Source organism: Cervus canadensis, chromosome 26 (genome assembly GCF_019320065.1).
Source record: "Cervus canadensis isolate Bull #8, Minnesota chromosome 26, ASM1932006v1, whole genome shotgun sequence".
Lineage (NCBI taxonomy): Eukaryota > Metazoa > Chordata > Mammalia > Artiodactyla > Cervidae > Cervus > Cervus canadensis.
Genome location: NC_057411.1, coordinates 37,279,155 through 37,304,724, shown reverse-complemented (window position 1 = coordinate 37,304,724; position 25,570 = coordinate 37,279,155). Strand labels below are relative to the sequence as shown.

The 25,570-nt window shown below is 39.9% G+C and overlaps 2 protein-coding genes and 1 non-coding gene across 11 annotated transcripts in view; all 3 read left to right on the top strand.

Annotated features, from left to right (window-relative positions):
* Positions 1-25,570, top strand: part of MAPK10 (mitogen-activated protein kinase 10) — a 603,644-nt gene that overhangs the window by 469,452 nt on the left and 108,622 nt on the right. The gene's annotated exons all lie outside the window — the stretch shown is intronic.
* On the top strand, positions 3,201-3,335 carry LOC122428559. The gene has a single exon (XR_006265773.1). It is a non-coding gene; the product is annotated as a small nucleolar RNA SNORA70 (small nucleolar RNA).
* Positions 3,202-3,751, top strand: LOC122428342 (60S ribosomal protein L10-like). Its single transcript, XM_043448320.1, has one exon. It carries the CDS (start codon positions 3,286-3,288, stop codon positions 3,694-3,696), a length of 411 nt encoding a protein of 136 aa, XP_043304255.1. The 5' UTR covers positions 3,202-3,285; the 3' UTR covers positions 3,697-3,751.

Sequence of the window (25,570 nt, the reverse complement as noted above, 5' to 3'; positions counted from 1 at the left end):
CATGGTAACACAGCCAGCTAACCATCTTGAAGCACAGAATTTGGATAGAAGTGTTTTATGGTAATTAGGTTGATGGTATGAAGTGAGACCATCCAGAGGGTGATCAGGCTTCCTGAATAACACAAAAGAGGCCTGATCAGTGGGTCCCAAATGATGATTTTATTTTGCTTCTGGAAACATCACTTTTGATCCTGTGGTGCATTTTTCTTCTTAGAGTTCCTAATGAGCCATTACACTAAACAATGCAGCGTTACTCACACATTTCCATTTAGCCTCTGACGAGGGGACATGATTGCCTTCTGATCCACATCTGGAATATGAGCACACTTTTGCATCCCTGTTATTTTCCATTATTTTTACAATTTAGACCCTTAATTGCAAACTTCTTTTTTATTTTTTTAATTAAAATTTTTCCATTATAGTTTTTTACAGGATACTGAATATAGTCTCCGTGTGTAGTGGTTTTTCTTTTTTTTTTAATCACAACCTTCTTGGTATAAGGAGCATTAAGCTTCAAATATTGCCTTTTGTATCGGTAAGACAGTTGAGGTTGCGATGGTGCAATAGGACAGAATTGGACGCTGTATTCTTCTATATTTCATTGTTTTTCTTGGCCTTGTTACCTAGCATAAGCCCCAAATATTTACTTGCTCTATTACTCAACTGGTGATTAAGACTTAAACACATTACCTTTTTTCCCTTCACTGAGAAAAGGTGGACTTTGAGAAACCATGGGTAGAAGAGTTTTGTAGCAACATGCTTTTATGGAAAACATTATACAAGTTCCATATTTCTGTGTGTTAACCACAAAGTACATATGTGTTCATACTTGTAAATATATAATTGCCAGTGCAATAACTGATGGCATAGCTTATATATAATCTTAAAACTATATTTGTTTTTGCAATGTATTATGGACATTTATTCTGAATCCTATCTTTCTTTAATAAGCTTGCAATTAATTTATATCCCTATTGTTAAAATGCACAGTGAGAGTTTGTAGCCGAGAAGCATTTTTGTTAGCAGAAGGGATAAGTAGTCATTTAAATTCCATAGCTATTTATTCACTTATGCATGACTGAGTCTTTTTTGTAAATCAGTTATTGACATAAACGCTAATGTCTTTATCAGGAGAACTATTAATAATAAACAAATGAACTATTTCTTTTTTCAGTTTCTACTTCAATTCCAAAGATTAAGAGTTTAAGTGACACTAATTCTTATTTTTTTTAGGATCTGTCTTCTAGGGCATCAATAGGTATTTTCATTGCAAAAGGAAAATTAGTTTATGGTTCATGTCCTCTTTTGCTAGATACATTCTTGTTTGGATTTAAGGGCATTCATGGTTATATTAAAAAAAAAAAACTATAACCTAAATATAAACAAAAAAGTGAAGGTGTCATGTCCAACTCTTTGCGACCCCATGGACTGTTGCCTGTCAGGCTCCTCCAGGATGGGATTTTCCAGGCAAGAATACTGGAATGGGTTGCCATTTCCTTCTCCAGCAGATCTTCCCAACCCAGGGATCAAACCCCAGTCTCCTACATTGGATGCAGACTCTTTACTGTCTGAGCCACCAGGAAATCCCGAAAAGATCAATCTTGTACTATCCTGCATGTTCAGAAAAAAAAAATCATTCTTCACTGAAAGGAGACAATGTCTTCAGTTAAATTAAATTATGCTCAATACAGATGGGCTTCCCAGGTGGCTCAGTGGTAAAGAAGCTGCCTGCTACCACGAGACACAGGTTTGATCCCTGGGTCAGGAGAATCACCTGGGGAAGGAAAGACAATCCACTCCCATATTCTTGCCTGAAAAACCTCATGGACAGGGGAGCCTGGTGGGCTGCAGTCCATGGGGTTGCAAGGAGTCGGACACGATCTATGGACTGAACAACTATTAACAGATGGCAACTGCTGTTCCTCAGATTCCATAGATTATGCTGAGTTACTAGTCTTAGAGATCTTTCCATTCTATCTGTAGATTAATATGACTTTACAAAAAAAGGAGAGCAGGTAGGTGTTATAAATTTGGTAACTAAAAATGCTAAGGCTTCAAGAAGCTTTATGTAAAGCTCCAAGGGAAGGTACTTGGCCCCCTTTCTTCTGCAGAGTCATGCTTCTGGTCCATTCCAGCTTCCTATTCTGTTTATAGAGTCTGAGCTGTCTTGCTAATCACAGATTTGAATGTGGAAGCTGAGGACAAAGGAAGATGTCTTTTAGAAGTTTGAGAGACAGCCCTGTCATTCCCTGGTTCCGCTCTCTATTCCTGGACTCGTTAAATGCATTTGAAACACTTGACCTCGTCAAGTGAATTGCACTTTATGTGTCCAACATTTTGAATCCAGCAGTGAACCGTTGAATTTTAAGCTTCTCGATATGATGGGGTCGTCAGTCACCATCAGAGAGGGAATTTAGCCACTTCATCTGACATGGGGCTTTTTTTGTTTAAAGACCTATACTTTAGAGACTTCTTAGCTATGCACTTCTTTGTCTATATTCACCTTTACTTTTTATCATTAAAAAAATGTTTTCCACAGAAGATTTTCATATATCTATTCATAAAATCAAGATTGTACTCCCAATCCAGAGAGCTACAATGCAGAATATATTTTAAACATTTTTTCACTGGGCTCACTTGGGACTGGAAAATATAGCCAGGGAAGGATGCCCTGCACAAGCGCACATGGATGAGGGAGAAGTGGAGGGGCTGAAACCCAGGCTGCCCTTCACCCTCCCAGCAGTGTGCCCTGGGGGGGGGGAGGTCCCCTGTACCCCAAGGAGTTGCCTGCTCCTAATTCACACACCACACCTGAGCTGCTATTGAATGAATGAACTTTGGATTTCAGGTGCTCCATGAGAGAAACTTTGAAAGACTGTAAGAGGGAAAAGAGGGAAAGATTGAGGGCAAGAGGAGAAGGGGCTGAGAGAAGATGAGACAGTTGGAGGGCATCATTGACTCAGTGGACATGAGTTTGAGCAAACCTTGGGAGATCGTGAAGGACAAGGAAGCCTGGCGTGCTGCAATGCATGGGATTGCAGAGTTGGACATGACTTAGCAACTAAACAGCAACAGAGGAGAGAGGCTCAATTTACCTAGCAACAATAGAAGTTTATGAGTGAGTAGGATGTAGTGGAAATCTAGTAAATTTAGGAGGTTAAATAATTCCCTGGTGGGGAAATATAAAGAAAATGGAGAGTTTGCAGCCAATTAAGCCAACTGTGCTCTTTTCCCCATGGGGGCCCAGTGTGCAATGGCTGCAAACAGCAGCCTCCTTGGTAGTGTATGCAACCTGTTGCCTGTACAGGTAGCCCTAAGGGACCTTGGAGACAACTCTTCCTAGTGGGCATTCATGACTGGCCTGCTGTTTCTCAATCTAGACTCCAGACAGGTATGCGCGGTGCCTTTGGAAAGCCCCAGGGCACAGTGGCCAGGGTCCACATTGGCCAGGTCATAATGTCCATCCGCAGCAAGCTGCAGAACAAGGAGCATGTGATTGAAGCCCTCCGCCGGGCCAAGTTCAAGTTCCCTGGCCGTCAGAAGATCCACATCTCCAAGAAGTGGGGATTTACCAAGTTCAATGCGGATGAATTTGAGAACATGATGGCAGAAAAGCGACTCATCCCGGACGGCTGTGGGGTCAAATACATCCCTAATCGTGGTCCCCTGGACAAATGGCGGGCCCTGCACTCATGAGCATCAGCTCTGTTCCCTCCTTAATCACGCTCACCAATAAATGCTATTTCCTGTCCAAAAAACAACAACAACAACAAAAAAAAGAAAATGGAGAGAAACAGGGAGCAGAGGGAAATGAAAAGTCAAATTGTTGTCACACACGGATGCTGTTCCTTCTCACACCCCCTTTCTCTCCCTGGATGTCCTTAGGATGTCAGTCTTTCAAGGTTTCCCTGTTCTCTGAGTCTGTCATCCTCCTGCTGGATTAACATTTTTCCTATTAAGTCTGGAGCCATGAAAATAATTTCAAAGACTGTCTGTTTTCTTACCTCTCTGTCTCCTGCAGCTCTCTGTTTTCCAAACCCTCATCCTGGGCAGCCCCACAAGCTGTTTCCTCCTGCCAAAGTGTGAGCCCAGCTGGAGAAAACACATAAGCACGCTGATTTCCTCCATTATAAGTTTATGAGCTTCATCCTCAGCTGGGCCCTTGATGCTGCTTAGCAATCCTTTTACTTACGTGTCTCATCAGCCCCCTATCCCATTTCCCACGGTGGCCCTTACAGCCCTTTTATGACCGTTATTGCAAGCTCCTGCTTCCACTTCACCCACGCTGTTCTTGGTGGCAGGCTTGCCTCCTCCTTCCTGGAGAAAACAGATGGCCTCCGCCAGGCATGTGAGCTCTCAATGTCCCCTTCCGCCTCCTAACTCTGTCTGCAGTCTTCTCTCCCAATTACTTCCTCCGCGAGGAGCTCTGGAGGTGGGCGCCCACCAGGGTTCTTAATTTCATTCCTTGCCTCTGGGGTCTGTCAATAGTTCCCTGTCTCGCTTCAACTATCTTCTCCAGTAGCTTCTTCTGCCCAGACCCTCGAAGACCTCCCACTTGATTCTCGTATAAAAAATGTTATCTAGAATGTGCCTGATTCCTGCCTCTTGCCTCTCTTTTCTTCATCATCAAACTTCTGGATAAAATAGTCTACATTTAGGGCCTCACATACTGTTTAAATTCTCATGCTACAGACAGCCGCAGTTGTAGTACCATCACCCCCTCAGATGGAGCAGGATGCTAGAGAGAAGGCTACCATGGACCCCTAAATAGTTAATAAGCCACCGACTTCTTTATCAGCCCTCATTTTTTTTTTACATCTCTTTAGTCAGACACGACTGAGCAACTGAACTGAACTGAACTGAATGTTTGGAGATATTAATTATTCATTTAATTCTTCTTGAATGTTGTCTTACTTTGCTTGTCAAGCTGGGAATTTTCAAAATGCCCTTTGGAATCGGATGAACCAAGCAGCACGTGAGGTGCAGCATAGCATGGTGGTTAAGAAACAGATTCTGGAGTCAGACTGCCTGATTGGGGTCTCGGCTCGGTCTTACACATGTGTGACCTCAGTTACTTCATCTGAAGATGGGGCTGGTAGAAATTTGCATGTACAGGGTTGTTAAAACAAATTAAATTAGTTAATATAGTGTTTGACTTTAGTAACTAGCCAATACATGTTGGTTTCCATTAGTGTTGGCTGGTCTGGGTCATGGCCAGTTTCTAAGGGACTGGCTGGATGGAGAACTGCGTTTGATAGTGTAATGCTCAGAAAGATAGTAAAAGAAAAATCAAGCCAAAGTTCCTGAAGGCAGATTGGAATCAGGAGCCAGAGCAAAATGAGCAAAAAGGTAGGTATTAATTCTTAATCCTGTGGAGAGGGAGATGCTAAATGGGTAATGGAGGCAAATGTCAAAAACCAGTATGAAGCTGGGTCAAAATGGGAGAAGTTTGGGAACAGTGGAATGAATCTAGAACAAGTGTCATGCATATTATTGGCTGGTGGGTGAGTGGTTGTGATGTTAAACTGAGTTGAAGCCAACTGTTTCCTGGTCCCTTCCTGCTTCTCTAACCAAGAATTATCTCTCTCTTTTACGAGTAATTTTTCTCTACTCTTCAAATATTTGTATGCTTTAAATGTTCGTCTGACCTTGGCTTTTCATTTCCTTTCACAGTTCAATCCCTAATGTTTTCCACATTTATATTGTTCTGGCTACACCTTGTTTCTTTTTTCTTGATATAATGTATATTTAGTCATCTACTTCAAATGTACATTTTTATTGAGGTATAATTGCCATTAGTTTCAGGTATATAGCATAGTGATTCTATATTTGTATATATTTAGCAATGATCATCACAGTAGGTCTAGTTAATATCTGTCACCATTCATTGTTACAAAATTTTTTTTCTTGTGATGAGGACTTATAAGATCTACTCTCTTAGCAACTTTCAAATATGCAATACAGTATTACTAACTCTAGTTAGAAATGTGAGTCATCTATTCAGTGCTCTGAAGAGCCAGGCTGATGAAGGCGCTGTCATATTCATCTTGTGGCATCTAAGGCCTCCAGACAACAGCAGGGGATAAAGCATGGAGTCACTCTTACTGCACAGGCCCAGAAATGGTATGCTTTCCTCTGTTTGCAGTCCAGTGACCAGAACTCAGTTACATGGCTGTTTAGGAGGCTGAAAATATCATCTAGCCATGTGCCCAAGAAGAGGAGGGGGACTAGGATTTGGAGTCTTTGCCCTATTTTATTTATTTATTTTTATTATTATTTTTTTAAATATAAATATAGCTTAAACAATAAGATATATTATCACTGGGTGTATCATTTCCAAGACTGATTAATTCAGAGGCCCAACAAATGTCATCAAGCACCCAACCTATGTGCTCTCTGCCTTTTCCCTCTGCCATCCACAGCATGTAGGTTTTCATTCTCGGAGTTGTCCCTCGTGGTCACAAGATGGCTGCCATAGCTCCATAAATTGTATCTGTAGATAATTTTATCTAAAGACAGAAAGAGGAACATTTCTCATCAGGCCCCCTGCCTCCCACCCTAAATGTCTATCACCCACCTGAATCCAATGTCAGTGCCTCTCTGATATGCTTCCACACCACTCCATGTTTCTTTTATCAAATCATCATCATGCCATTTTTATGTTGTTTCTTTGTAGTGTTTCATTTCCCACTTGACTATAAAAGCTCTTACAGTCAGAGACTGTCAAACTTGATCCCAATTGTATTTCTAAAGCTTAGCACAGCCCTGGCTTAGAGTAGACACTTAAGAAGTATGTATTGCTACTTTCTCTTCTTCATCTCCTGTTCACTCCCCAGCTCACTGGAATCCACTTCTGTGTACATTGCTCTCTGGGAACTGCTTTTCCTAAGTTCCCAGGAACCAAGTGACAAAGACGGCAAGTACTCGTGGGTCTCTTCCTCTTTGGTTTGGCACTTGCTACTTCATTTTGGCACTCTCCTATATAAGGTTTATCTTTGAGATTTTCAGCTTTACCTTCTCAATTCTTATGTGGATTCCTTTTCCCTAAAATTTGCTTGCAAAGGAGAACTCTTGAGTGTTCACTGCTTGCTTTACACAGATCAAGGGAAGAGTGTATTTTTAAAAACAGGAAAGTCTGTGTACCCCATCAGATGGGAAATGCTGGATGCTGAAGATTGGGTGTGTGGAGATGAAGGTGGGAAGTGGAGAGACAAGTCTAGAGAAGTAAGAGAAAATAGAGACAGAGATGTAGAAACAGAAATAGTGAGAGAGAAACCAGCGACAGAAGCACAAAAGGAAGAAGAGTGAAGATGGAGAGATACAGAGGCACAAAGAGGTGGCTGAGAGACACCCAGAGAACAGAGAGAGGCAGAGAGCCCGATGATACCAGAAAGTGAAAACATGTCTGTTAGAGAACAATTTCTGAGGAAATAAGAAGATGCTAATGAGATTAGCTTTAAACAGAGATAATAATTCTTCATGAAAGAGCAAGATTGAGAAAAATGCTTTTTTCTTCATTTATAGAGAAGCATCTTCGATATATTGTGTAACATTTCTTCACTAATGTTGCTTTACTCTCAAATAGAGGTAGAGATCTGAATGGACAAAGAAGTCTTTTGACCATGCAGCTCCATATGAAAAGGCAATTGAAAGAAAAAGTGGGACAAAAGAGAATAGCATTAGTCACAAAGCAGTTCTTATAAAATTGCCACTGACTCAATGGACATGAATCTGAGCAAACTCCAGGGGAGATAGTGAAGGACAGGGAAGCCTAGCATGCTGCAGTCCATGGAGTCTCAAAGAGTAGGACACAACTTAGCGACCGAACAACAGTTTCTTTGCCCTTTGAGGGGGATGAAGCTTATTAGTTGAAGTGCTTTATGATTAATATCTTTTCTTTTGGTAAATAGGATAACAGGTAGGGAATGGAAACGGACTCTGCTACCATGTCCATAGCAGATGACTTATCTAATGATGTTCATAGATCTCTGCTTCTTTTACAGCTCATTCTAAGTTTTTAATATCTATATTAATTTATTTTGTCCTGAAAGCAAACAAGAAGTTTCTAGATCTGATGCAGAATATTGTTACTAATAGCAACAACTGCATTGGTTACCAATGTCCCCTTTCAGGGTTAAGCTATAAAAGCCAAATATTATCCTGTATATGCAGATGGATTTTTGAAAACAAGAAGAAATTATGAATCTTAGAGTTTATATAGGAAATGCGACGCAGCTGCAACCTCCTCCTTCTAAGACAGAGGATGGGAAGTGGGGAGGGAGGGAGAAAGAGAGTGAGAGATCTAATGTCCGTAAAATGAAGAATCTTCTCCAGGAGGAGAAAGGAAAGGTCTCCATTTAACAGTCCTTTGGAATGTAAAAGGATGGTTCTGATTTTCAGTTGCTTTGAAGTAAAAACACATTTTTTGTTGGGAAGTCTCTATTTATTTACTTTATAGTTTTCAAGGTCTGTGCTTGAAAAAATTGTTCCCTCCAAGTTCACATATTTCTTTAGCATCATAATTCGAGTTCCTTTTATCACCCACCTGAAGTTCCCTTCTTCTTGAATGACAGTTTTTAGATAAAAAGCAAACACCAAAGGAATCTGGGTTTAAAATCTGCTTGAACTGGCACAACACCATCCCCATATATGTTAGCTGAGTGACTGCACGTAGATTACTTACAATCTCTGATCCTTGTTTTCAGGGTCAGTAGAGGAGCATAAAAAGTGCCCAGCACAATCTTTGGATGCATCGTAGATAATTAATTCCTGAAATTTCATCCTTAACTATGGCAAAAAATTATGAGAAAGAAAATGAACTTCCTCTAAAAACTGAAGGAACTAGCCATATTTTTCATTTTTTTTCTCTCCCAGGAAAAGAAAAATCCTACAGCTGAATTTGAGAAAACAATGATATTCAATGAAGTAATTAACAGTAGCAAATATGTCATTTATCATGTTAATTGACTTTTTTGGTTGGAATCTTTATTTTTGATAACTGAAACAGATGGAGAGAAAACACTTCCAGTAGTATATTTCAGGCTTGACCTATCCTTGGGCTTCAAAAGGGCAGGATTGGTTACAGAGGCTCTGGAAGCAACTGAATTGCCAAATCTGGGCAGTTTATATTTATATTTGTGTCCGCCTATTGGTGCTTCAAAACACTGACCTCATTAAGAGTCCTGAAACAAAAGAGCAAAGCAGATAATCTAGCTACATTATCTGGGTCATCAGAAGGATGAAGTTTGTGCTATTTTCTTGATAGCTTGCTTGCAACCCTTTCATAATTGAGTTTTGATTTTTCCCATGGGACAATTAAATCCCAGCTGGTTAACTTCCCTTTGTCCTTGTTCTGTGTCAGAAACTGCAACTGATTTAGAATGAAGTGAAAACTTGTTGATGAGCAAGAAGATCTGGATGATTAAACTCACTGCTAAAACTTTCTGATTTGAGGTCTGTCTTGGTCATCTCAGGCTGCTATCACAAAATACCGTAAACTGGCTGGCTTACAAACACCAGGAATTTATTTCCCACAGTTCTGGAGGCTGGAAGTCCAAGGTCAGGTTGTCTGCATTGGTGAGGGTTCAGTGTCTCATGGGAGAAGGCAATGGCAACCCACTCCAGTACTCTTGCCTAGAGAATCCCATGGATGGAGGAGCCTGGTGGGCTGCAGTCCATGGGGTCGCGAAGAGTCGGACACGACTGAACAACTTCACTTTCACTTTTCAATTTCATGCATTGGAGATGGAAATGGCAACCCACTCCAGTGTTCTTGCCTGGAGAATCCCAGGGATGGCGGAGCCTGGTGGGCTGCCGTCTATGGAGTCGCACAGAGTCGGGCACGACTGAGGTGACTTAGCAGCAGCAGCAGCAGCAGTGTCTTATGAGACCCTGTTTCCTAGTTCACAGATGGTTCCCTCCCCAGTGTTATCACCTGATGGAAGAGGAAGCAAGGTCTCTCCTGACTCTTGGAAGGACACTAATCCCATTTATGAGGTCATTCCTCATGGTTTCATTGAATTGTCATTACCTCCCCAAAATCTTACTTCTTAACACTATCGCATTAGGGGGTAGGGTTTCAATGCATGGATTTGGGGGATACCAAACATTCAGTCATAGCAAGTCTGTGGTGGGTACATACTGTTGTAACCCCCAATGAGTCAAACCTTTGTATAACCTTCTCCTCTTGGGTGCAGATGGAACCTGTGTCTTATGTCTAGTCAGTTAAGTATGACAACGGTGATAAATAGGATTATTGCTTCCTTGCTTAGGTTGTAAGACACTCTTAGGAGACTAATAGATGTTTTCCTGCTGGCTTTGAAGGAGTGAGCCATTATGTGGTAAGTGGGTAATGAGCCTCTGACTTGGGGGTGGCATCCAGAAGCTGATAGGAGCCTCTGGGTAACAGCTAGCAAGAAAGTAAGGACCTCTGTCTTACAGCCACAGACGACTGAGTTCTTCCAAAAACTATGTGAGCTCAGAAGACAACCTTGAGATCTAGAAAGTTCCTTCAGCTGTCCAACACCTTGATTTCAGCTTGTGAGATCCTGAGCAAAGGGTCCATGAAATTAAAAGATGCTTACTCCTTGGAAGGAAAGTTATGACCAACCTAGATAGCATATTAAAAAGCAGAGACTTACTTTGTTAACAAAGGTCTGTCTGGTCAAGGCTATGGTTTTTCCAGTAGTCATGTATGGATGTGAGAGTTGGACTGTGAAGAAAGCTGAGTGCCAAAAAATTGATGCTTTTGAACTGTGGTGTTGGAGAAGACTCTTAAGAGTCCCTTGGACTGCAAGGAGATCCAACCAGTCCATCCTGAAGGAGATAAGTCCTGGGTGTTCATTGGAAGGACTGATGCTGAAGCTGGAACTCCAATATTTTGGCCACCTCATGCAAAGAGTTGACTCATTGGAAAAGACCCTGATGCTAGGAGAGATTGGGGGCAGGAGGAGAAGGGGACGACAGAGGATGAGATGGCTGGATGGCATCACCGACTCGATGGGCATGAGTTTGAGTAAACTCCGGGAGTTTGTGATGGACATAGAGGTCTGTCGTGCTGCAATTCATGGGGTTGCAAAGAGTTGGATACAACTGAGCGACTGAACTGACTGACTGAACTGACTGAACTGACTGAGCAAAGGGTCCAGCTAGGCTATGCATGCCTGGAAGCCTGACCCATGAAACCCCTGAGATGATAAATTTTTGTTATTTTAAACCATTAAGTTTGGGGTAATTATTATGTAGCATGGGAAACTAACTCAAAGTTATCTCATTTGCCCTCTGAAGATTATTCAGTTAATCCTCATAAGTGGATGAGATTCTCGAAAGGATGATATCTCAGAAATGCATCAAACATACCTACATTCCCACGTGTGGAGGATTTTACACAAATTTACATCTAATGGCTACTGAGTCATTCATTTTCTAGTGCTGGAAGAGGGTTTGTTTTTTTTTTTTGGAAGAGGGTTTTGTGCTGTTAAACTCTGCCGCAATCAGGAATTCTACAGCTATTTTACTTACATATGTACCTTACAGGTTAATGTGGAGGAAAGTGAAAGTGTTAGTCACTCAGTCGTATCCAGCCCCATGGACTATAGCCTGCCAGACTTCTCTGTCCATGGATTTCTCCAGGCAAGAATACTGGAGTAGGTTGCCATTTTCTTCTCCAGGGCATCTTCCTGACCTAGAGATCAAACCTGGGTCTCCTGTATTACAGCCAGACTTTGTACAGTCTGAACCATCAGGAGTCACTACTTATAAAGAGCCTGTTTAAAGAGAAATAAGCCTTGTCTGACAGAGTTTTCCAATACTGAGTACCTGGTTTTGACCTTCCTCTAACTACTAGGGGGTTATTCTCAGTGAAGATATTTAGATGTAACAGAACTGTTAGTTTGTTATGGGGTGCTCTGATGGTTGTATATAACTAAATGAGGATGACCAAGTCCACACTATGAAAAAATAAAAAGATAAGCACTTCAGTATATAATTAACATAACATCAATTGAATGAGTATAGATTTTAATATTCAGCATACATAGATTTCAGCCTAGCCACTGCCACTTCTTAGCAATATGACCTGAAGCCCCAGAGCTTCTTTCCTTATTTGCAAAATGAGATAGTAATACCTACATCACAGGATTATGTGAGGGTATGTAAGGATTAAAATTTATAAGTAAAATGCAACATGCAGTATGTGACACAGATGCTCAACAAATTCTGGTTCTGTCCCTTCCTAGGCCCAAACTCACACACACACACACACACACACACACACACAGACACTCTCCAACTCACAAACATGTGCATACCCACACCACAGACACATAAAAGAACTAGTAAAAATTCTTTGATCTGGATTGAAGATTATTTTCTATTCTGGCCCGATCTTGATACTTCTTTTTGTCTTACTAAATGTGAATAGTGCTTATCTGTTTTTATTACATCAACATTATATTCAGTTCAGCTCAATTGTGTCCAACTCTTTGAGACCCCATGGACTGCAGCACGCCAGGCCTCCCTATCCATCACCAGCTCCTGGAGTTTACTCAAATTCATGTCCATTGAGTCCGTGATGCCATCCAACCATCTCATCCTCTGTCATCCCCTTCTCCTCCTGCCCTCAATCTTTCCCAGAATCAGGGTTTTTCAAATGAGTCAGCTGTTCGCATCAGGTGGCAAAGTATTGGAGTTTCAGCTTCAACATCAGTCCTTTCAATGAACACTCAGGACTGATCTCCTTTAGGATGGACTGGTTGGATCTCCTTGCAGTCTAAGGGACTCTCGAGTCTTCTCCAACACCACAGTTCAAAAACATCAATTCTTCAACTCTCAGCTTTCTTTATAGTCCAATTCTCACATCCATACATGACTACTGGAAAAATCCTAGCCTTGACTAGACAGACCTTTGTTGGCAAAGTAATGTCTCTGCTTCTTAATATGCGGTCTAGGTGGTCATAACTTTTCTTCTAAGGAGCAAGCATCTTTTAATTTCATGGCTTCAGTCACCATCTGCAGTGACATTGGAACCCCCAAAATTAAACGATTATTTTCTTTAGCATTGCCCTATCAGATTGTTCAAAGTGCATTTTAAAAAGTCTAATCTACTTCAGTAAATTCTGCAAGAGATTTGTTTTGTTTACATTGAACACAGAATTCTCCCTGCCCCTTACTCCCAACAAAGAGATGGACCTAATGACACAGTTTCCTCCTGTTCAGGGATCAATTGTCTTGTGTCACAACACCTGTGGTGTGTACTTTACCTCTTAGCATCTTGTTCAGTTGTCAAGTGTCTCATGTTCACCGTGGACTTAACACATTTTTGGAAGATACTAGCAAGGCTTTGGAAGATACTAGCAAGATACTGTGGCAGTAGTGGTAAAGAATCCCCCTGTCAATACAGGAGACACAAGAGACACAGGTTCAATCCTTGGGTCAGGAAGATCCCCTGGAGTAGGAAGTATCAACCCACTGCAGTATTCTTGCCTGGAAAATTTCGTGGACAGAGGAGCCTGGTGGTCTACAGTCCTTGGGGTCTCACAGAGTTGGGTACTAGCATCAGTTTTTGTAAATGGTATCTTTTTTATAAGATGGTTTCGTGGTTCTTTAAGTCAGTCTTGGTCATTAACCATGCTGAGCTTGACTTGTATGTTTTAGTGCAGCTGAATCTTTAGAACATAAGACAGAATCTTGTAGAACTGATGTTGCAAATAAGCCGTGTATTTTTGGGTAAGTCGGTTGTCTTCCTTAGACCTCAATTTCCTCTTTATAAACAAAATGGATTCAATGATTAGAAGTCTTGCTAGCTAAAAATTAAGTCTTGCTATGTAGCCCATTTGCTATTTATGGAAATGTACAATATGCTTTTTCTTTCCTTTTGAAAACTGCTGCTGAGAAGCACAGTGCTTCCAGCACTCAGCAAAGTATTTCTTGTGCATCTGTTAGGAACCTTGGCTTGGGAGCGTGGGAAGTAATTGCCAAGTCTCAAGCCTCTGCAGCCAACAGTTTGTGTCTATGTATGTGTACGTGAGTGTGTATCTGTCTGCACACACTCATGCCCATATGTGTATGTACATTGCAGCCAGTAGGAATCTGAAGGTGTACATAAATTTCTTTTCCTTTAAATGATGAGTAGAATTATAGTTCTTATTGCCAAAGGTAATATTTCTTTCATTTTCATGGCTTCTGTTTCTTTGGAAAATTTGAAACACCCGAATGTTATTATCAGCTTGCAGATCTAATACAAGTAATAGATGAAAAAAATATGTGTGTTTGTGTGTGTGCATGTGTGTGTGATGCCAGTGGGATAGAGGGGATGGGGTAGAGACTGATGTTTTGTGACATTTGATTACTAATTTCTACTAACTAAGAGGCTTCCCTGATGGCTCAGACAGTAAAGAATCCACCTGCAATAAAGGAGGCAAGGGTTCGATCCCTGGGTTGGGAAGATCCTCTGGAGAAGGGAAAGACTGCCCACTCCAGTATTCTTGCCTGGAGATTTCCATGGACTGTATAGTCTATGTGGTCACAAAGAGTCAGACATGACTGAACAACTTTCACGTTTTTTCTCTCTTACACATAGGAAGGGTATGGTTGTTGAATCCAGAGCAAGAGATACTTAATTTGGCAAGAGGTTGACTTTTCAGGGAGATGAAAAATATCTTCAAATACTTGAAGACACCTGTGTCAATAAATCAGTAAATGTACTCCATTTGACTCCAGAGGGCATATATAGGGATTAATAGGAGTTGAATTTGGCTTTAAGAAAGAACTTTATCAGAGTCAGAACCATTCATCAATGGGTTGTCTTCTTCGTGAAGATGTAAGCAATTGGTTACTGATAGTTTTTAAGCAAAAGCTGGCAGGATGAACCTCTCTCTTTTTATTGAAGTGTAACTGTTTTTACAATATATTAGTTTCTGGTGTGCAATATAGTGATTTAATATTTTATAGATTATACTTCATTTAAAGTTATTATAAAATAATGGCTATTTTTTCTGTGCCATACATCATGTCTTTATACCTTATTTATTTTATACATCATTGTTTGTGTCTCTTAATCCCATATCCCTATCTCACTCTGCCTCTGTCCCCTCTCCCTCCTGGTAATCACTGGTTTGTTCTCCCTGTCTGTGAGTCTACTTCTCTTTTGTTATATTCACTACTTTCTTGTATTTTTTAGATTCCATATATAAGTGATATCATACAATATTTATCTTTCTGACATTTCACTAAGCATAATACTCTGTAGGTCCATTCACATTGTTGCAAATGGTAGAATTTCATTTTTTATGGCTAAGTAATATTCATATATGTATACATCTCCCATCTTATTTATTCATTCATCTGTTGATGGGCATTTGGGTTAGTTCCATATCTTGACTATTGTAAATAATGCTGTTATGAATGTTACAATGCATATTTCTTTTCAAGTTAGTGTTTTCGGTTTTTTTTTCAGATATATACCCAGCAGTGGAGTTGTTGGATCATATGGTAGTTCTACTTTTAGCTTTTTGGAAAAACCTCCATTCTGTTTTTCATAGTGACTGTACCAACTTATAATTCCACCTCTCTTGGTCTGTGTGTGGGTTAGAAAATAATTTCCAGACATGAGGCATATTGAGAGCAGAGGAGAGTTTATTAGAATGAGAGACGCTGTTAGAACAGTGGACAGGCTCAAGGGAGAGCTGACTGTTAGAACAGTGGGCTGGCTGCAGGGAGAGCTGACCCTTTCATGGGTCAGTAGCCAATTTTTATAATCTCGAGACTAGGGAAATTCCTGCTGGAAGAGTGGCATTAGGTGATTGGTTAGGGTGGGTGTTTTTACCTAACACGGGGTTATGGATCTGGCCTGTTTAGATCAGGGGTGCTTATAGTAATGGTTGCTATGGTGCTCGGTCAGTTCCAAAGATGACATTGGTGCAGGGCTCTGCACCTGTGTCCTTGGAATAGGGCTCCACACCACCAATGATGTACTAGGGTTCCTTTTGCTCCATATTCTCACCAACACTTATTATTTCTTTTTTTACAATCGCCATTCTGACAGGTGTGAGGTGATATTCATTTTGATTTTGACTTGCATTCTCTGATTAATGATTTTGAGCATTTTTTTCTTGTGCCTGTTGGTCACCTCTATATCTTCTTTGGAAAAATGTCTATTCAGTTCTTCTGCTCTCATATTTAGTTGGATTGATTTTTTTCTTTGGTATTGCATTATATGAGATGTTTGTATATTTTGGATATTAACATCTTATAGATCATATTATTTACAAATATTTTATCCCATTCAGTAGGTTGTCTTTTTGTTCTGGATTTGTTTATTTTTGCTTTTATTTCCTTTGCCTTAGAAGATAGATTTTTTAAAAATTTCTACAGTTTATGTCAGAATGCTCTACTTATGTTCTCTTCTAGGTTTTATGGTTAATATTTTATGGTTTTCAGCTTGCAGTTTGTCCTTAATCCATGTTGAGCTTATTTTTGTATGTGGTGTGAGGAAATGTCCTAATCTCACTTTTTACATGTATCAAGAGCTGTCCACATTTCCCAGCACCAGTTATTGAAGAGATTACCTTTTCTCCATTGTATATTCTTGTCTCTTTTGTTGTAGACTAATTGACTGTAAGGGCATGGTTTTATTTCTGGGCTCCCTATTCTGTTTTTGATCTATAATTCTACTTTTGTGCCAATACCATGCTATTTGGAAGAGAAAATGGCAACCCACTGCAGTATTCTTGCCTGGAAAATTCCATGGAGGGGGCCTGGTGGTCTATAGTCCATAAGGTTTCAAAGAGTTGGACACAGACATGACTGAGCATACAATCACGCACCATGCTCTTTGGATGACTGTCTCTTAATGATATTGTATTTTACATAAAATTTCTTCTTTTGGTGGAATGTTGGATTAAGTGGATTAGTTTTCTTCCCATTCTAAGTTTGTGTAGATGTTTTGTTACCTTAGAGACATTATTTGTAAGCTATCAATGTTTTTAATTAGAGAATCTGCTCCTAGAAGGTGGTTAAGGTAGTGCTATGTTTAGCTTTGGAGCCAGGTATCTCCTCACTTCGTACACCACGTTGTTGGTAATGGCTGAATATTGGATTGAGTCGCAGTGAAGATGTCTTGACTCTACACCCAAAGTCTGAACCTAAAATTCCATCCAGGATGTTAGAGTCATATGTTTAACACCCACAGAAAGAATTACTTATTCAGATTTTCTCAAATGCAAAACTGTAGACACATGTTTCAGTTTTTTCCAGCTGGTGTAACAGAATACCATAAACTGTGTGGCTTACACACAACAGAAATTTATTTCTCACAGTTGTGGGAAGTTCAACTTGCCCGATGGCTCCGTGGTAAAGAATCTGCCTGGAAAGCAGGGTGGGGAAGATCCCCTGGAGAAGGAAAAGGCAACCCACTCCAGTACTGTTGACTGAAAAATCCCACCAATAGAGGATCCTGGGGGGTCTACCATCCATCGGGTTGCAAAGAGCATACGCGACTGAGCATGCATGCAAACTCATGGAAATTTCAAAATTAAGATGCCAGAGGATTTTGTGTCTGGTGGAGGTTTGTCTTCTGGTTCATAGTTGGTGTCTGTTAGTGACAACCTTACATGGCAGATGGCAGAGGAAATCTTTCTGGGGCCTCTTTTATAAAAGCATTAATCCAGTATAAGAGGGCTCTGCTTTCAGGACACAATTGCCTCCCAAAGGCCCCACTTCCAATCAGCATCACACTAGGCATTAGGATCTCAACATATGAATTTGGGGGAAAGTGAAAATGAAGTGTTAGTTGCTCAGTCGTGTCCAGCTCTTTGCGACCCCATGGACTGTAGCCCACCACCTACATTGGCAGGTGGAGTCTTTACCGCTGAGTCACCAGGGAAGCCCGATACATTTGACACTAGCACACTATTTCCAGTTTTACAAGGACCTACAATCTATTATCTGTCCTCATTTCTCTGTTCCTGATAACCTCCATTTTCTCCCTTCCATAGCTTAGATATCGCGGCTGATATTATGATCTATCCCATACATAAACTCAACTATCTTCTCCTTTCTCCCTTCCTGGCAAAACTCAAATGCTGGTTTAATCTAACTCCTCCCCACCAAACATGGCTGGAGAAAAACATTTAGTCATATTGACTGTCTGCTCCTAAATTCAAGACCAAAAGATGAAGTGGGGCTTTATTCTGCCCACCCAGAATCTCTTTATTACTGCCCAGACTTCCCCAGGGGCCCATTGGTTGAGGCTCTTTGTTCCCAATGCAGGGGGCATGGGTTCAATCCCTGGTTGGGGAAGATCTGCATGTTATGCAGGGAAAAAAATAAAACAAAAAGTATCAAAACTTTCCACATTTGGGCTTCCCTGGTGACTCAGACAGTGAAGAATCTGCCTGTAATGCAGGAGACCTGGGTTTGATCCCCGGGTTGGGAAGATCCCCTGGAGAAGGGAATGGCAACCCACTCCAGTATTATTGCCTGGAGAATTCCATGGAGAGAGGAGCCTCGTGGGCTACAGTCCATGGGGTCACAACGAGTTGGACATGACTGAGAGACTAACGCACACATGTGCTGTGACCCGAGCTCTCTGAGTTTTACTTATTGGGGCTTCTCAGGTGGCGCTAGTGGTAAAGAACCTGCCTGCCAATGCAAGAGACTCAGGAGATGCGAGTTCCCTCCTTGAGTTGGGAAGATCCCCTGGAAGAGGGCATGACAACCCACTCCAGTATTCTTGCCTGGAGATTCCCATGGACAGAGGAGACTGGCAGGCTGCAGTCCATAAGGTCACACAGAGTTGGACATGACTGAAGCGACTTAGCACTCAGCACTCAGAAACTCTAGTCCATTACATTTCTACCATGATAGGTGACAATCTTATCCCTTTTCTCTGCCCTCAAAACTCGAATACCGCTTTGCCCATTCTTTCTTTTAGCAGATGATCTTGCTTCCCTTTTCACTTCAAAATTAAAAGCCAGTAGAAAGCAACATTGGCAAGTTCTTCACCACCACCATCCCTATGTATGTACTGTCATCTAAACCTATTCAGGCTACTTTTCTGGGTGATGCTGTATAGCATTTTTCCTGTATAAATTAGTCCCTATACTTGTAACTAGATCCCACATCATTTTATCACCTTTAGCAATTGTCCTATTTGCCATCCTCCTTAAAACTAGACTTCTCCATCAGTGCAATGTATTTTCTTCTCTCATTTTTTAGCTAATATTTTCAGTTTGTATGGGCTTCCCTGGTGGAGAGGTTAAAGTGTCTGCCTGCAATGTGGGAGACCTGGTTCGATCCCTGGGTCAGGAAGATCCCCTGGAGAAGGAAATGGCAACCCACTCCAGTATTCTTACCTGGAGAATCCCATGGATGGAGGAACCTGGTGGGCTACAGTCCACAGGGTCGCAAAGAGTCAGACATGACTGAGTGACGTAACTTACTTTCTTTCTTTCTTTTCAGTTTGTATTTTATTCCTGTATTAGGTCATTCCTTATACGTCACAGTGCTTTGAGTATAAGAAACTGAACTTGTATTTTTTTTTGTATATATCTCAATAAATAATTGCAAGATTTTGCTTAATTTTCTACCTGGCAGAATTTAACCTTCTTCTATGAAGCTTTTTATTTTATCCAAATAAAAATATCTAATAAATAAAAACAGACCCTTGACAGATCAGTAACTTTTTGTTGAGTGAATAAAGAGATAGTCATGCAACAATTTTAAATGAACTTGATTTTAAAAACTGAGTATTAGTTCAAATTAAAAAGAAACGTTACGATAGAATTCCATTTCCTTATCATGTGTAGCCGAAGGACAGAGAGTTATTGTTTCTATAATCCTAGAGGACGTAGAATTTGTGTTCACGTAGTTTCATCTGTATTAAGGTGTCCCAGAACAGATGATTAGTAGAAATGCATATACATGTGTGTGTGCTTGTATATACATGCACACACACACACATATATACATACACAATGCTTTAATCTTTACCTGTGACACAGAAAGAATCTTTGCAAGAAGAGAATTTTTGTTATTGTTAAAGTGACTCTTGTACATTCTGAACTCAGACTGCATCACAAAAAGAGTACATAAATAAATCTCTTTTCCATTTTGGTGCTTATGAGTGTTGGGTGTCTTGGGTTCCTAAATTGAATCACATAAAACCATAAAAGCAGGATGTAGTGGGAGTGCTGTTAACACCAGCTCAGCAGGAAACCCATCTGGGGTCAGTAAGCAGGTTGCTAATGATACCAACCAACAGGAAGAAGGTGGAGATGGCAAGAGGCAGGCACTCATTTAGGAGTAAAATCAATACTTGTACTTGATGGGTGTGGTCCTTTTTAGGTAGTTCTGCAAAGAAATTCCAACTAGAGTCTTAAAGTGCCAAGTCTCTATCACTGTTTAAAGTTTTTAGGAAGATAGGTTTTGTGAGAAGAATACTTTATAAACCAAACCTATGCTGAACAATCTTCTTGTTTGTTTAAAGCAAACAAAAATGACTAACCCAGCAGAATTTGCCAGCCATTTATCTGATTTTACTGTGTTTCTCAAAGGAATTGATCACATCAAAAATTCGTTATTTAAAAATATGCTTTTGATATTTCCTGGAAGCTCAGTTTTTGTTTCTTTTATAAATATAAGGAGTAAAGCTTTAATGGGAGAGCAGTGATCCCCAGATCACTCATGTACTAATTATTTCATGAGCAAGTTATTTAACCATTCTGAACCTCAGTTTCCTTAGCTCCACTAGTTTGCCAATTTTCTGTAAAAATACAGCAAGTTCGCTAACATCTGTCCAGATGAGAAATGTAAATTTTAGTTATTATCATGAAGTGATTTTTCTAAGTTCTTTCAATTATCTAAATAAATATTATTTAACTACCTGTGATTGAATGTATACATTTATGAAGAATGAACTAATTGTGAAGTAAGAATCAGAAAGGCTGACATCTTGGTGTAATGGCTTGCAGATATTTGTAATTTTGACTTTAACAATAGAGATAGTAAAGGAAACATAGAAAATTCTAATAAAAACTGGAGGAAAATTAAGAGATCTCACAATGTTGTGGTCATGTAATATCAGCTACATTTTCATTTTTCAAATGTGTGCTGTATTTCTATATATTTATAATAAAGATGTTGAATTTTTATTTTCAAATGATTTTAAAGTTGCAAGAATAGCAAAAATAACCATGAAAAAATCATAATAATACTTATTTCATAAAATTTTGGTGAGGATCAAGTGTGCTAATATATAGAAAGTTTTAAGAACTTTAGAAGAAAATAAATTGGGAGGAAAACTGCTTGAAGCTGATAAACACCAGTTGTTATTATTAAGTTTCAGTTTTGTCTCCTTAACAATGGTGATAATAAGAATGAAACAAAACAAAACAAAACAAAAAAATAAGAGTGCCTATCTTATAAGATTATTACGTGCATAAAACTTAGCAACCTGGGTTTTTTTCTGCCTAAGTTAATGAAAACCTGTGCTTTATAGATAACAAAGCTTCTTATTGTAAGAAACCCCATTTGAGTTTCCATGATTACTTAAATAACATCCCCCTAAAAAGAACTGGACATGGAACAACAGACTGGTTCCAAATAGGAAAAGGAGTACGTCAAGGCTATATATTGTCACCCTGCTTATTTAACTTATACGCAAAGTATATCATGAGAAACGCCGGGCTGAAAGAAGCACAAGCTGGAATCAAGATTGCTGGGAGAAATATCAATAACCTCAGATATGCAGATGACACCACCCTTATGGCAGAGAGTGAAGAGGAACTAAAAAGCCTCTTGATGAAAGTGAAAGAGGAAAGTGAAAAAGTTGGCTTAAAGCTCAACATTCAGAAAACTAAGATCATGGCATCTGGTCCCATCACTTCATGGGAAATAGATGGGGAGACAGTGGAAACAGTGTCAGACTTTATTTTTTGGGGCTCCAAAATCACTGCAGATGGTGATGCAGCCATGAAATTAAAAGACACTTACTCCTTGGAAGGAAAGTGATGACCAACCTAGATAGCATATTAAAAGCAGAGACATCACTTTGCCAACAAAAGTCCATCTACTCAAGGCTGTGGTTTTTCCAGTGGTCATGTATGGATGTGAGAGTTGGACTGTGAAGAAAGCTGAGATGCCGAAAAAATTGATGCTTTTGAACTATGGTGTTGAGACTCTTGAGAGTCCCTTGGACTGCAAGGAGATCCAACCAGTCCATCCTAAAGGAGATCAGTCCTGGGTGTTCATTGGAAGGACTGATGCTGAAGCTGAAACTCCAGTACCTTGGCCACCTCATGCGAAGAGTTGACTCATTGGAAAAAGCCCTGATGTTAGGAGGGATTGGGGGCAGGAGGAGAAGGGGACGACAGAGGATGAGATGGTTGGATGGCATCACCAACTCGATGGACATGAGTTTGAGTAAACTCCGGGAGTTGGTGATAGACAGGGAGGCCTGGTGTGCTGCGATTCATGGGATCGCAAAGAGTCGGAGACAACTGAGCGACTGAACTGAACTGAAAATAAAATTGCCTATGCATAGTTTTTTTTTTTTTTACCTAGAGTTAACAGTTACATCAAGTCTTCACATTTCCAGTTTACCTAGGCTTCCCATCAGTATCTGTCAATGTGAGGATGAACCTAGATGATCTTTCCTAAAGTGCATCTGTAAATTATTTGATATTAGGACAATGTTTATTGGTGGAAGAAACTTCAGTCACATTACTGTCTAGAAATGGTAATCAAATTTACATAGAAAGAAAACAGCCTGTATGTTATTCTCCCATTTTTCAAACTGGATTCTTTGTGGTTCAGGGTAAGAAGCTGGTTGGGAAGGGGTTCTGATGCAGCTTGGCAGGAATGCTCAGAGCCACACGATAAATATGGTAGACCTGCCTTGAATTCACATTTCATGTAAAGAATGAAGTATTGATGAAGAAGTGAAATTTTATACTAAATATGGATATATATGGGATTAAAATACAAATTTTACATCAATTTTAAAAATTTTAAAGATGAAACATATGACTTCAAAAATATTTAAAAGTTAGTTGACTCTTGTTTTTATAAATCTGAGATCGATAATTCATTTTGCTCTACTATTAGGAATGTTTCAATCAGCAATAGGATTACTTGTTTAAAAATACATGCCAGACACTGTGCTGTGCTCTCAATGCAAACAAAGGTGAGCGAGTCTCATTGCAGCGTTATTTACCAAGTACCTAAGTGCCCACATGGCTCTGATGATAAAGAATACACCTGCAATGCAGGAGACCTGGGTTCGAACCCTAAGTTGGGATGATTCCTCTGGAGGAGGGCTTGGCAACCTGCTCCAGTATTCTTGCCTAGAGAATCCCCATGGACAGAGGAGCCTGGTGGGCTATAGTCCATGGGGTCGCAAAGAATTGGACATGACTGAGCAACTAAGCACACAGCACCTAAGTGCCCATTGATGGATGAACTGATAAAGAAAATGTGGTATCTATACACACATACACACACACACACTGGAATATCATCCATCCATAAAAAGAAGGGAACTCTGCCATTTGTGTCAACACGGATGGATCTTGTTAACAAGGTCGGAGAAAAACGAATACTGTGTGATTACACGTATATGTGGAATCTAAAAAAAATTGAACTTATAGATTCAGAAACAGATTGATGGTTGCCAGAGATGGGAATAAGGGTGGGGAGAGGGATTGTTGAAGGTGGTCAAAAAAGTATAAACTTCCAGTTATAAGTCAAGTCGTGGAGATGTAACACACAACATGGTACCTGTAGTTAACAATACTGTATTAAATTTTTGCAAGTTGTTGACAGTAAGTCTCACCATAAGAAAAATTTGTAACTAAGTCAGGTGATGAAGTGAATGTCAGCTAAACTTATTGTGATAATTTTGCAATATATACATGTATCAAGTTATTTTGCTGTATACTTTGGCCTAATACAATGTTATCTGTCATTTATATCCCAGTAAAACTGGAGAAAAAAAGGTGGTCAAGATTCAGGTGGCTTCTGCCCTCACTGGACTTAAAATCAAGCAGTGTGGCAGATGTTTTTTTTTAAGTCAAGCTAACTTAATTTTTGTAAGAATTTATGAGGTTCTATCAGCTATTTTCTTAATGCTGTGTTACTTTAGTCATTTTCTTGATAAGCACTAAAAACAAGCAGAATTCTCAGACACAAAGTAGTGAGACTATGAGGATGGGGAGTTGTGGATTGTTCAGAAGCAAGAGTTAATGTAAGGAGACTGTTTAAGGGGAGTCTCTGCTCTACATGTAGCACATGATAGTGGAAATGGAGTTAGAGTTAAGTGGATTAATTTGAAAACTTATGTTGGAACTAAATACAGACCTTCATGAATTGGGTATGGGGAGGAGATGAGAAGAAAAAAATCAAGATGACTTCCGTTTTGAACAAATGGTGGTTAAGAGAGAAAGAGATGAAGAGAGAAATAAGGGGTTTCTTCAGTTACAGGCATATTAATTTTCAGATAATTCTTAGACATTTAATTAGGGGTGTGCAGTAGGTAGTTATATATGTGAGTCAGGAGCTTTGAGGCAGACATTTTAGCTAGGGATAATATCTTGGCATCTTGAGTAACCCAGCATTAAGTCAAAATATGCTGCTTGGTTTATTTGAACTTTTGTTCTGAACTTATACAGTACTATCTTCCTAACATCTTTAAACCTCTAGACATAAAAAATTAGCAACAGCAAATATAATTCCATGCAACAAACATGTAGGGTATACAGAGCTAAATCCCTCAGGATTTTGACCACTAAGAAGCACAACAACTCTGAGGATAGCAAGAAATGTAGTAGAAGGTAATGTATGATAATTATACCATAATAATCATACAAATAAACTGTTGCAGATAGAGAAGTCAATTTCATAAAGATCAGCCCAAATACCAGAGTCAGGGAAGTGAATAAAAAAAGATAAACAGTAGACAAACAGGAACAGGACAATAACAAAGGAAAGAAGTCCAGAGGCCATAAACAACAGCTAATACACATTTTCAGAGTCAAGAGATGCTGGGGGTCATCCGTAGTTGACAGTGCTGCATCAATTGTCAGACTAATGGAGGGCGGTCATAAAGCCAGAAACTGTGCTGGGCCAGGCGCAGAAGAGAGAGTAGGCCCATGGGCTGGGCAATGAAGCTTATTCCTGACATAATTATATGTCCTGTATGCAGGAACCATTTGTGATTCCTGTGGGTCACTTAATGGATCTCATTAAGCTGGTAGGTGTCAAGAAATAGTGGCAACCTCTGAGCCACAGGAACATCCTACTGTCTTTAGTTACATTAATTTTAGACATAGCACATTTTTTATTATAAGGCCAGTTGGAGAGGTGCCACTTCAGAGTAGAGTTACTTGCACAAATAAAAATGATGTGCTCAATGAATGTTCAGTCCTTAGCTAACTCTGCCATCATCCAGGTTTTGACACTCACCTAACCTATAAGCACTTAAAACTATTAAATAGAAATCAGACTTCGAATTTTATTGCCAGGAAACGGCCAAAGGTAAGAATGTAGCAATAATCCTAGAAGAGCAATTCCTTGC

Excerpts from the sequence above, each read along its gene's own strand:
- LOC122428342 (XM_043448320.1), top strand. The coding sequence starts at position 3,286 with ATGCAACCTGTTGCCTGTACAGGTAGCCCTAAGGGACCTTGGAGACAA.